Source organism: Juglans regia, chromosome 8 (assembly GCF_001411555.2).
Source record: "Juglans regia cultivar Chandler chromosome 8, Walnut 2.0, whole genome shotgun sequence".
In the NCBI taxonomy this organism is placed as follows: domain Eukaryota; kingdom Viridiplantae; phylum Streptophyta; class Magnoliopsida; order Fagales; family Juglandaceae; genus Juglans; species Juglans regia.
Genome location: NC_049908.1, coordinates 8,774,415 through 8,787,293, shown reverse-complemented (window position 1 = coordinate 8,787,293; position 12,879 = coordinate 8,774,415). Strand labels below are relative to the sequence as shown.

Genomic DNA, 12,879 nt, shown 5'->3' with positions numbered 1-12,879 from the left:
GTGCCAATTGGTTGGCCTTTTTAGTGTCTGTTGTGATTAATTCTTTTTCTTCTGCTATTTTTTTACTTCCCATCTGCTTCCTGGTATGTTTTAGTTTTCTCATTTTGTTTATTTCATTTTTTATGCTGGTACGTACTATTGATTGTGATCATTATATTTTTGTTATTTTGGCACTCTTTGGTTAAAAAAAAATTATGATAAGTTGTTTTTGTGTTATGTTTTGATTTATTTATGGTTTTATTGTGTTATGTATAACATATAGTGTTAAGATTTTGTGCATAAATTGAAATCCTATTATGATCTTCTTTATGTTTTCATTGTATTGGAACCATGATGGTATAAAATTATCAATGAAAGATGTTCTGCACATATAGAGAAACTTTCTTATAAAACATAGTTCTTAAGAGTAAGGCTGAGAAATGTTCGGTATTGTCGTTACATTCCATTTGTTTCATTTAAGTAGACACGTGCTACTCACTCCATCTCAACTGAGTTAATGATTACTTGAAAAGCATGGCAAGACAGATTTTTTGAGTTTTTGTTAAGTTTTTTTTCAAATTTAACTGTTGTTCCAATTTTTTTCAATTTTTTATTTTTCATATGACATTTTTTTCATTTTCATATTAGGATAGATTTTTTCTGCTCTTTATGAGTTTTTTGTGATTTTCTTCATATGTATAAGTCACGAAGATTGCACAGGACTACATTAAACAATTGATTAAAAAATTGTTGCAGTTTATACATGAAAGAAGAATTGCTCACCTAGATGTCAAACCTTATAATATTTATGTAAAGAATGGAGTAATACTAAAGAGAAGCTACTATAGGAGTGCACACTTTACACTCACTACGTGGCTGCTTCTAGTTGATTGTTCCCAACACTCACTTGGGGAGATGTGTGGTCTAGATAATGCCACATCATGTGTGCAAAATGAATGCTCCCAATAGTGGATTCTATCTATATTTATTCTTTTGTATATTGTTCAATTTATGTAAAAAAATGTGTTTAATTAGGTGTTGTTTAGAATGTATCTTTGAAGAGCTTTCGTCTTGTTTTTGTCTTTAATTTAACATTTCAAACTTAATTTTCATGAATCTACTCCAAGTTTTAGTGCATGTTGTTATGAGATGATAATATATTCTTTCATTTCGAAGATTTTAATTAATTTTGACAGTTTTTTTAATGAATTGTTATTGTTATCTGCTTTTACAAAAAAAAAAATCTTTAGAGCTATTTTATTCTCCTAACCGGGCACTACATGCATGGGCATACCTGCATTGCACGTAGCATCCTTACTATATATATATATATATATATATATATATATATGTATGAAAACTGTCACAGACTCAAAGAGATTACACAAAATAAATCCACAAACTGATATGGTTTTATGGAATCCGTTAGATCTACTTTATAATAAAAATAACTTTACAATCTGATGTACCACATTAAACCACATTAGTTTGTGAATTTATTTTTATGTAATTACTTTATGACTAAATTATTTTTCTATATATATGTGTGTATGTAAAAGACAAGTATCCCTTGATCTACGGTTGTGATGTCACTTGTCAAGGATACTTGAGAAAAGTTATGGTAGATAAAGTGGGCTGGCCTGCATTAGATATTGCAGCCGGCCGAGATCCTTTGAAAGTTATGGCCGGTCTGGGCAGCCCAAAGGGTCGTCATCCAAGGCCTTCCCCTAGTAGCCCTTTTTTTCTTTTTTTTTTTTCTATTCATTATTTTTTGTTTCCGATTTAAAGTTTATTTTTTTAGATTTTATCATGTTTCTTGTTTTTTAAGTTTTTTATTGTTTTTATAAATTTAATCTGAATTTATATTTATATTTTAGTTTACTTCACTTTAAAAAAAAAATTACATACATAGTAGAAGGGAAGTTTGAAAAGAACATACATTATACACATACATTATACATAGATATATGCAAAAATATATATATATATATATATTATATCTATTCAATTATAATAAGAGCCTATCCAACTTCAACATTAATTAACAGTAATTTTCTTGTCCTTCCATGTACAATTTGTGTGTTGTGTGATTACTTTTTTATCCTTCTACTTTTTTTTGTGTCTATTTATATGAGGTCTTATTTGTATTTTTACAGTTCTGTGTCAGTGTTGGGGTGTGTCAATGGGTTAGGATTTATTTTATCCTTTTGTGTTTTACGTTTTGCCGGTTATCTCAGTGCAAAAGTCAGGGTTGTGTCAGTCCTACTCATCCCTACTTCTACTCCTTCCCCTCACTCCATGGCATTTGCTCTCACAAAACCCTTTCAACCCATTTCTAAACACTCACCAAAACCATACCAAAAGAAATAGAGAACTTACTGCACTCATTGCAAAATTACTGGGCATTCATTTGAAAATTGCTTTAAAGCTGGTAATGACGAGGCCCCTGTGTGTTCCCATTGTCATTTATCTGGGCACACCATGCACAAATGTTACAAGTTGATTGGTTACCCACCAAGCCACAAATTCTTCAATAAATCTCCAAGTTCTGCTGTTTTTGCAAGTCAGACCACTTCATCTCCTGCTACTGACCTTGAGGAACTCAGTGATGGTCGAGTAGCTTTAACTAAGTCTCAGTACCAGCAATTGATGGCCTTACTTCAGCCAAGGGAGTCTCCCACCGCTGCTCAGCCCTCTGCTAATCAGATTCAGTCCAATCTTCAAACCCCTTCCACTTCACAACTTTCTGGTATTTCTTTTTGCTTATCCACTTTCACACACAACACCTCTCACTTTAGAGATATCCCTTGGATTATAGATACTGGTGCAACAGACCATATGGTCTGCTGCACCTCCTTGCTCATAAATACCACTACACGTGTCTCTTATTCTGTCAAATTACCAAATGGGACTGAAGTCCCCGTCACTCACACTAGTACTGTCCAGCTCGCACCATCAATCTGTCTCACAGAATTTTTATGCGTGCCTTCTTTTCATTTTAATCTCATTTCAGCCAAGAAGTTGGCTGCCACTCTCACATGTTGTCTAGTTTTCTTCTCTGATTTTTGTTTAATCCAAAACCTTTTATCTTGGACAACGATTGGGAAGGGTGAAGTGAGGAATGGTCTCTACTACTTGCTAAGAACTGTTGTCTCTCCTTCAACTCTAGTCACAACTCTTTCACATCTTTCCTATGCAAACTTTTCTATTTCAGCTTCTGTTCTGAGTTATATTAATGTCATTGACCTATGGCACTATCGCCTAGGTCATCTTTCATTTCCTGTTTTGAGTTTAATTTCAGATCCTATTGTAAAGAACAATGTCACTTCTAATGAAAAAACTTGTTGCATTTGTCCATTAGCTAAGTTTCATTGACTTCCTTTTTCTCAAAGCACACATAGAACTTCAAGACCCTTTGAGATAGTGCACTGTGATCTGTGGGGACCTTGTTCAGTTCCTGCTTATGATGGTTCAAAATTTTTTCTCACCATTGTTGATGACTTCACTAGAAGCACATGGTTATACCTACTTAAAACAAAATCAGAAACCAGAAAAACCATTGAAGCCTTTTACAATCTGGTTGAGACCCAATTTGAGCTTAAAATCAAAATATTAAGAAGTGACAATGGGAGTGAGTTCCTAATGACATAATTTTTTAATAACAAAGGCATCATATATCAAACCACTTGTGTTGCTGCCCCTCAACAAAATGGAATTGTTGAGAGAAAGCACCAACACTTACTTAATGTGGCTCGTGCTTTAAAACTTCAATCTGGTCTCCCACTTGAGTATTGGAATGATTGTGTTTTGACAGCAACTTATCTGATTAATAGAACCCCTAGCCCTCTTCTCAAGAACAAAACCCCTTTTGAACTTCTTTTCCACACCCCACCCACCTATGCTCACCTAAGAATTTTTGGTTCCTTTTGTTTTGCTTCTACACTTCCCCATGGTAAAAAAAAATTTGATCCTCGTGGTCGCATGTGCACTTTTCTTGGATACCCCTTTGGTATTAAAGGGTATAAACTTGTTGACATTGAAACAAAAACCATATTCATTTCTCGGGATGTGGTATTCCATGAGTCAATTTTTCCTTTTCACTCTGTCACATTCTCCATCCATTACATCTTCCACTCCTAATTTTTTTTTCACTCAACCATTGCCTGACTTTCTTGACTTTCCCACCTCAAATTCTTCATCTAATCCCACTGCCATTCCAGAATATATAGCACCTCATCTGCCCACTACTTCCTCTCTTTTTTCTTCTCATTCTTCTAATACCACCGACCACATTTCTGGTCCTTCAATTGATCCACCAATTCGCAAGTCAACTAGACTAAGGAGAGCTCCTCAGTACTTGCAAGATTTTCACTGTGAACAGGCCTCACTTCCACCTTCAACTCACTTGCTGTCCAAGGTTTCCTCTACAACTGCTAGTAATCCATGTTCCCTATCAAACTTTCTCTCTTACCAGAAATTTTCACCTTCTTTTCGTGTTTTTTCTACTTCTATTTCCAATGTATCTGAGCCCCAAACATATAAGCAAGCTGTGAAACACCCTGGCTGGTGTCAAGCCATAAATATTGAGCTGCAGGCTTTAGAACATAACCATACTTGGAACATCACTGACCTGCTTCCTGGAAAGGATACTATCGACTGTAAATATGTCTATAAGACCAAGTTCAATGTTGATGGGTCCATTGAAAGGTTGAAAGCTCGGCTTGTCGCCAAGGAATTTACACAACAAGAAGTGATACACTACACGGAGACATTTTCTCCAGTTGCCAAACTTGTGACAGTAAGAATTTTACTCTCGGTGGCAGCAATACAAGGTTGGTCTTTCCATCAATTTGATATTAACAACGCTTTTCTCCATGGAGATTTAGAAGAAGAGATTTATATGCGCAAACCCCCTGGATACAACAAAGGAGGACCTTACCAAGTATGCAAGTTGCTTAAGAGCCTTTATGGCCTTAAGCAAGTCTCAAGACAATGGTATTCCAAATTTTCCTCCTCTCTTGTTGCATTTGGTTTTCAGCAATCTAAAGCTGATTATAGTCTCTTTACCAAGCTTGATGGCACTTCATTCACTGCTCTACTAGTTTATGTAGACGATATAATTGTGGCTGGAAATTGTCCCACTTCCATTGAAGCCCTTAAATTCTCTTTACCAAGCTGCGGCTCATTCATTTTTTTTTTTTAATTTTAATTTTTTGATAGGAGCGGCTGTGTCTTTATTGTGTTTTATTGTGTTTTATTTCCTTTAATTTTGAATTATGTAAATATTGAATTCAATTGTTACGTTTCAGTATAAATGTAATTTTTTCCTTATTAATGATTTTTGTTTAATGATTTATTAAGAAATAAACTTAATTTTTTTTATTTCTGGATAAATTGAATAGTTTATTAATTAACCTGAAATTAATTACACTATTTGAGGTAGATCTATAGTTTCTAATGTACTATAGTTTATTTAATTTTTTTTAAAGGAAAATGATAGGGTTACTACTCTCTTACTACTCATTTACTACTCTTTTATATTTTATTTTTTTTTTAATTTTTTATTTTACTTAATGGTTAAGGAAGTGAATATTATAAAATTATATATTTTTTTAATTTTTTCGATTAAGGATGTTAAAAAAATACTTCAAAGAAAATGATAAAAAAATAAAAAACTTGAAATTAACTATAAGTAGTAATTGGATAGTAATAGGGTAGTAACCCTATCATTACCTTTTTTAAATGTAAAGGATGAGACTTTATAAAATATATGATTAAATTATTTAATACTTACCACTGTAGTTTTGAATTTTAAATAAAAAATATTATAAAATTAAAATATTATAAGACACTTAGATTATAATTTTATAATATTATTTTTGTTTTGAAATTTAAAAAGATAAATTATATTTTATTTGAAATTTGAAATTATGAGAAAGTTGTAATGATTATTTTAAAAGTTTTATATTTCAGTTATGTTTAAAAATGAGATGGGATATGATATGAAAATTTTGAAATAAAATCTATTTTCAAATAAACTTTTATTTGAAAATAAGTAAGGGATGAACAGTGTTCTTATCAATCTCTCTCTCTCTCTCTCTTTTCTGTTTTTCTCATCAAATCCGGTTCTCTTATGTTTTTGCTCTTTTGCCGATTAGGTGAGTTTGGATACTGAGGTTTTTTTTTTTATATAGGTTAGATCCTAATTGAGATGCGATTAGTTGAAATGAAAATTAAAAGTTAAATAAAATATTGTTAAAATATTATTTTTTAATATTATAGAAACATTAGCCTTTTAAACGAGAGATTTTGGTAAGTTTAACCAAACAATATTTTATTTTTAGTAAAAGAAATCATCTTAATTTGCTTATGGATGTTACATTTAATTTAAGTGTATTCAATTCTTGAGTTTGCTGCCTAACAAGATCTAAGATTCTCATAATATGTTATTTTATCTAGTACTCGTAAAAATACTATTGGATATAATCATTGATATTAAGGTTTATAATATGAGATAAAAAAAGAAAATGATTTAGTCAAAAATCTTTACGCATATGCTGCTTGTGATAATATGATGATTTGCTTTACATGATGATTTTATCTAAAATTGGTCATATTTTACTGTCTATTATACATCTCGCAATATTTAATAGTAGACAACGCTGCACGCCCTAACTAGTATATATAAATATATATATGTATATATATATATATATGGTTGGGTTGTCACTTATCAGGGTTTAAAAACAAGTTATGGTAGGTGAAGTGGACGACCTCTTGCAACCTAAAACCTTAATTTTAAAGCTCTGGTACTCTTAACTTAGCTATGTTTGGATGTCAATTTCACTTCAACCCATCTCAAACTAATTATCGATGGAATTTATTACTTTTCAACTTCACATAAAAAGTTTAAATCTATCTCAACCTACTTCATATATTTAAATACATATTTTAATCTATTTATATTATTTAAACACATCTCAATGTGATCTATAAAATACAATTATTCACAGATTAACTCAGATCATCGCCTTAAGTTGTATGAGAACCCAAAGATGAAACAGTGTCATCGATGTTGTGTTGGAAGAGACCGCTAGCTTTTACTATAGTCCAATTTGTGCGTACTCTTAATGAAAAACAGGGTGTTCGAGAGTGTAGTACTGTCTCTAACTTGGCATTCGGAAAAGGGCCACTTAGAATGTCTCCAATATCCTTATACATATATCGGACCGAACAATCTGCAATCACACGACGTTGTTGCTACATCTATAAAGGCGTTCTATAAAAAAAAAATTATAAATTAATTTGTCTCAATATAATATATTTTATAATCAAATAAACTTTACAATTTGAAGTATTATATTAAACAATATCAATTTATAAATTTACTACGAATTTATTTTTATAAGTCAAACAAGTGTCATGTCCTCAACATAATCCTAATGCAGCATATATAGCCTAAATGCTATAAGTAATCGGAGGGTAGTTGAAAAGTGGAGTTTCTTTTTGGATTTCTTGCCGGCCGGCGGTGGAAAATATAAAATAGTAGCAAATTAAACGCGACATTATTAATTATGAATATGACTATATATATTATTATACATATATAATGCATATTGTCATGTCAAATTAAGTAGCATACAATATTCCAGTACTCTTTTCGATCGGCGTACATATTTTATCAATGCAACTCGGTGGGCTTCACATGAGCAAAACTCAGCCACAACCCAGCCAGAATTTTTTTTTTTTTTTCCCTTCCTTCTGAACAAAAAGGGAAAGGAAGTGTAATACAATATAGGGAGGAAAGAAGCAGAGAAAATCAAACAAATAGGGAAGGATATATATTTATATTGAAAACGGAGCACAGATCAACTTTATATCATGTATATGGTTTTGTATACATCAACATCATCTAGAATTGAACTTTGCTGGTGAAGGACTGCCCAAACTTCCAATTGGAAGGCACCACGTTGAGAGCTGTGCGAGTTTGTCCATTGCTGGTTTGGACTCTAAACGACAAGCTCTGACCATTAAGATAATTCAGGCTCTGCCAATTGACGCCCCAGTTTCTTGACATGGTTTCCCATTTGTTGGTTTTAGACCCTTTGATCCAAACATTAGAGATATCTCCAGCTCCCCCTACGTTGGATATGAGCACTAGTTCGAAGTAATCTCTTCCATTGATGGTAAACCTGATGCCTCCACTTCTCCTGCATCCCACTCTGGTAAAGCCAAATAACCAAAAATTAATGATATTTACGTTATATTTTTAATGCTACTATTGATCATCCTAATTTATCTTGTCGTCTTCGGCTGCACTAGCGTGATCGGAGATGAGAAAATTATATATACAAGAAAGACAACATTATTCAACGTATAAAAAAAGTACTTTCTCAAACAAATTATTAAGATGGCGCATACTTCCTATACAAAATGGGTACGATCCCAGCCTTGTATTTGGCAATAGTCTCGAAGGCAGGCTGAGACATGTCGAAGTGTGGCCGTGGAGGGTTGCACCAGCCACCATTGTCGCTGGGCAGGTCATAGTTTGGAGGACAGAAGTTTGTGCCGGTGATAGTAATGGAAGTGCCCCTGAGACACCACTGGGGAACCTTGGTTGCGTCGCACACTATCTGATAGCACCCGCCGCATGACTTCCCATCGTTGAACAAAGCCGTGCTAAGAGCTGCAGTTTTTATGCCATAACCATCGGTGTAGAGATTTCCATAACCGCAGGCACCTCCTGATTTTCATATTAATATATAAAGAGAATTGAAAACAATAAGCTGATTTTTTAAGCTCTAAAATGGTGGGAAACAGGGAATTAGAAAGCAGTTCATTTCTCAATGTATATATCTATATATATATACATATATTCACGTTCGTACCCATTGTTCCTGAAGCATCACTTCCGCCGTAGAAAGTTGCATGGGCTTGCAGCCAAGCAGCCATTGTTGCTGTGAATTTTGTGGTGAATATACCCAGAAACAGTAGAAAGCTAGCCAATACATGGAGCCTTTCCATTCTCTCTCTCTCTGATCTCTCTGAAAGAATTAAGCACCAGCTTTGATGCTGAAGATGGCAGAGTCCTTTGTTATTTATAATCGATGTACGTACACGTACTTCGGGGACGGCTAACTGAGCAGAAGTCGTTATTATTGGGGGAATCATTTAGAATGCATTTGTATGATTACAAATGCATGCGTTGACTAAAGCATAGTACTCCATTGATTTAAAAATGTTGTATATATATATTCCTTCCATAAAAAAAAAATGTGACTCGATAGTCCAAATTCAACAAATATTGCTGCTAATTATATAGTTGCAATACTCCCGTCGGTAGTGTTCATGCCTCTGTACATCTTTTTAGAAGGATTTATTATTGAAAAATAATCTCACATTATCTGTGAATAAGGTCTTGGACATATTTATAAGGAATGATTAATTTTCTCTTGTAGAACCGATTTTATAAGATGAGTTAGGTTCATAAATTTCTTCATAATATCAGAGTCTGATACAAGATGAATGGAGACTCATACTACTTATTCCGTGACAAAGAACAAGAAAAAATATTGGTCTGTAAGTGAGAAAGAGTGTTGAGAAATAATTTTACATTATCTATAGATAATGTCTTGTACATGTTTATAAAAAATTAATAATTCTCTATTATATAATCAATTTTATAAGATAAATCAGGGTCATTTATTTCATTTATTGACTAATTATAACAATTACAATTAGTCGTACGTTAATTCTCGTTACACTTTACCGTTACTGTTCGTTTTATGACTTAGAATCATTACCGTTACTGTTCGTTTTATGACTTGGGATCAGTCCATGTCGGCACGAATGAAAGCCAGAATATTTGAAATTATTATGAGGGGAAAGCAAACTCAAATATTGTTCAAACGAAGAACATATATAAAATCCGAACCCTTTTCATATCGTTGGCTTCTACTTTTGGCCTGTGCATGCATTTACACATACGTGATCATGTCAAGGCTTATCGAGGCACCAAGCACCAGTACTGCGCGGTGGACAGGACAGCCCTACAAAACTTGACACCGACACAAAGCACATGCATGTGTCGAACTCGAACATGCATAGAGATCAGAATATTCGTGCGTGCTTTCAGAAATAACGACTCTTACAGTACAGCTGATGATCATGCAGGATCATCCGTGGTACGTCAATCGTACCTTTGAGGTGCACAAAAAGAAATGTAAATTTCCAAGCATTAACATATATATTATATTAAAACTAATTAATCAAAATCAAAGTCAGAATTTGCATGCTTTTTTTTTTTCCCTTTTAATTATGGTTGCATGTAGGGAACATGCATATGTAGCTAATCCACATGCAACTGCCGTGACTTGTTTGTTACGAAATTGCATTTCTAATGAATAAAAGTGCATGTGAATGCGGAGGAAGAGAATCAGGAAAAAATGGAAGTCAGCTCTTGTAAATGTGGGATCAAAGCTTTGACATGTGTAGAGTACCCATATGTTATGGCATGTCTTATGGGGTGGACATATGTACATGGCACATGGGTGATGCAATCAATATTCCCTTATGATCATCATGATATATATATATATATATTGACATGATTTATGCACATATATTATATATAAGAGCAATGCTAGGTACACTCTCTAAATGGGGACTGTAATGTAAGTCTAGACTATTTTAACTTTAAAATTTTTTAAAATTGTAAAATTATCCCTCTTAAAATGATGTTCTCTCTCATTTAATAATGTGTGCACATGCAATCCTCACTTGAGGACTGCAAATAGAATTTCTCTATATATAATCACAAACTCTTTCTAATTTTAGAGTAATTCTACATACAATTGTGTAAAGTGTATAAACAACACGTAATCGTTTTGAAAAATAGTGGAATTCAGTAATTCACTATAAAAAAATTAATTTTTTTTTCATGTGGGTCTCATATTTGATTCATTTTTTTCAAAACAATTATGCAACAGTTGCACAATTCACTATTACAAATATATTTTCTCTTAATTTTATGACTTTTCTTCAAATGATCATATGATTTAGGGTTCTTGCCATCAAATCAAAGGCAAGAACCATATATAAAATGTTCAGATATTTCGATTCACCACTAATATAGGAAGAATAATGAAATTAAACGAAAATGATCATACAGTCTATTCTTAAGTTTTCTTTTAAGATTTTGCTGTAAATAAATTATTTAACATGATATATCAAAATGTACAATAGTCCTTAGTCGTTCGCTTATTAAGGGAAGTCTAATGCACGCATAAGAGAAAACATTAGCATCATAATCAAATTAAATTTAAATCATCTTATCAACTTAAAGTTTTCAAGTTATAAAATAGTTTGTGATTTTACTTTTTAAGACAGAAAAAGGTAAATACCATTTTAGTCAATGTAATTGGCTTGACCTTCAGGCCAGAATAGTATTTGGGATTGAGAAATTCCATTTGTAAGCTAGTGTGTAAAGTACACATTTATGAATTGACATGGCAAAACTTGATTTACAAGAGAAATTAAAATTTACATCTCTTACAAATCAAGTCTTACCATATTAACGATATGGAATGTGTGTTTTACACACTGGCTTATAAGTAGAACAACTCTTTGAAATTTTGATCTTTTTAATCCTCATACACATGTTATTTAATCCAATCAACCTCTTTCTATCAATATTTTCTCATCAAACCGCAAGTTATGTAATGTTGGTATCAATAATATTTCGACACATGTTATTTACCACGCCTCGTGTAAAATTTAGGCACCGTTTAAATAGTAAGTTAAGATAAGATGAATTGAAATAAAATTTGAAAGTTGAATAAAATATTGTTAGAATATTATTTTTTTAATATTATTATTATTTTAGAATTTAAAAAAGTTGAATTGTTTACTATATTTTGTGTGAGAAGTTAGAAAAGTTGTAATGATGAGATAAAACACTTTCACCATATATCCAAATGGGACCTTAGTAAAGTTGATTTTTTTTTTTTTTAAACACAAGAATTACATTTAAAAAAAACAAATGGATTGCCAATTTTGCCCACCAAAATCAGTAAAGTTGTGAGCGTGATTTGGAAGAAGCCAACAAGAGGGAGATTGGGCTGCGTTTGGATGTTAAACTGAGTTGAATTAAGTTAAGATAAAAGTTGAATAAAATATTATTAAAATATTATTTTTTAATATTATTATTATTTTAGAATTTGAAAAAATTGAATTGTTTATTATATTTCTTGTTGAAATTTGATAAAATTATAATGATTAGATAAGATGAGTTAGATAGATTTGGGATCCAAACTGGCTAACAAGTTAAAACATAAGTGGAAGTAGCTTAGGAAACCCACCCGAGGTAGTGTGGTCGAGGCTTGATATAATTAGAGATGACAGAGGATCGTTTATGGCCGTATTCTCAACCTTTTATAGAGTGGGAACTAACATCATATTTACACGTTAGTCAGCCGGAAGTTGAAACTTGAAACAGATTCCTTATTGGTTGCAAATTGGTTCTCTTGATATTTAGAGAGGCAAATTACGTTGCAGATTGGTTAGCACAAGTAATAACAGAAGAGTACCACAGCTTTCGGTCAGCTCCTTGAGAAATCAAATGTCTAATGAGCATAGATCTGGCTGGATTCGAGTTCACTAAAGTTAGGATTTGTTTGTAACCTGTTTTTGCCGGACAGAAATTAGTTTTTATGATGCCTTGGTTGGTTCCATTTGTAACCGCCAAGGTGTCCTTATAGAGACTAATGTTTTTACAGCTCCGTGGATTTTGGTTTTAATGTTACTGTTAAGAGTCCTTAGTTGTAATCACGATATTCATTTGTCTTATCGGGTGCTGCCTCTTTTATTTAAAAAAAAAAAAAACAAACAAAAAAAACCAAA

General features: G+C 32.5%; 1 protein-coding gene across 1 annotated transcript; it reads right to left on the bottom strand.

Moving 5' to 3' along the window:
- Positions 1-7,615: 7,615 nt before the first annotated feature.
- Positions 7,616-9,044, bottom strand: LOC109000507 (putative expansin-A17). Its single transcript, XM_018977409.2, has 3 exons — positions 8,868-9,044; positions 8,401-8,722; positions 7,616-8,201 (listed from the first exon to the last, which is right to left on the bottom strand). Exons 1-3 carry the CDS (start codon positions 9,001-9,003, stop codon positions 7,892-7,894), a joined length of 768 nt encoding a protein of 255 aa, XP_018832954.1. The 5' UTR covers positions 9,004-9,044; the 3' UTR covers positions 7,616-7,891.
- Between the last annotated feature and the right edge of the window lie 3,835 nt (positions 9,045-12,879).

Bases quoted from the DNA above. Each gene is read 5' to 3' on its own strand.
- LOC109000507 (XM_018977409.2), bottom strand. From the start codon at position 9,003: ATGGAAAGGCTCCATGTATTGGCTAGCTTTCTACTGTTTCTGGGTATA. The intron at 8,723-8,867 runs GTACGAACGTGA...TATGAAAATCAG, and splicing joins TGATGCTTCAGGAACAATGG to GAGGTGCCTGCGGTTATGGA. The intron at 8,202-8,400 runs GTATGCGCCATC...TGGCTTTACCAG, and splicing joins GTACCCATTTTGTATAGGAA to AGTGGGATGCAGGAGAAGTG.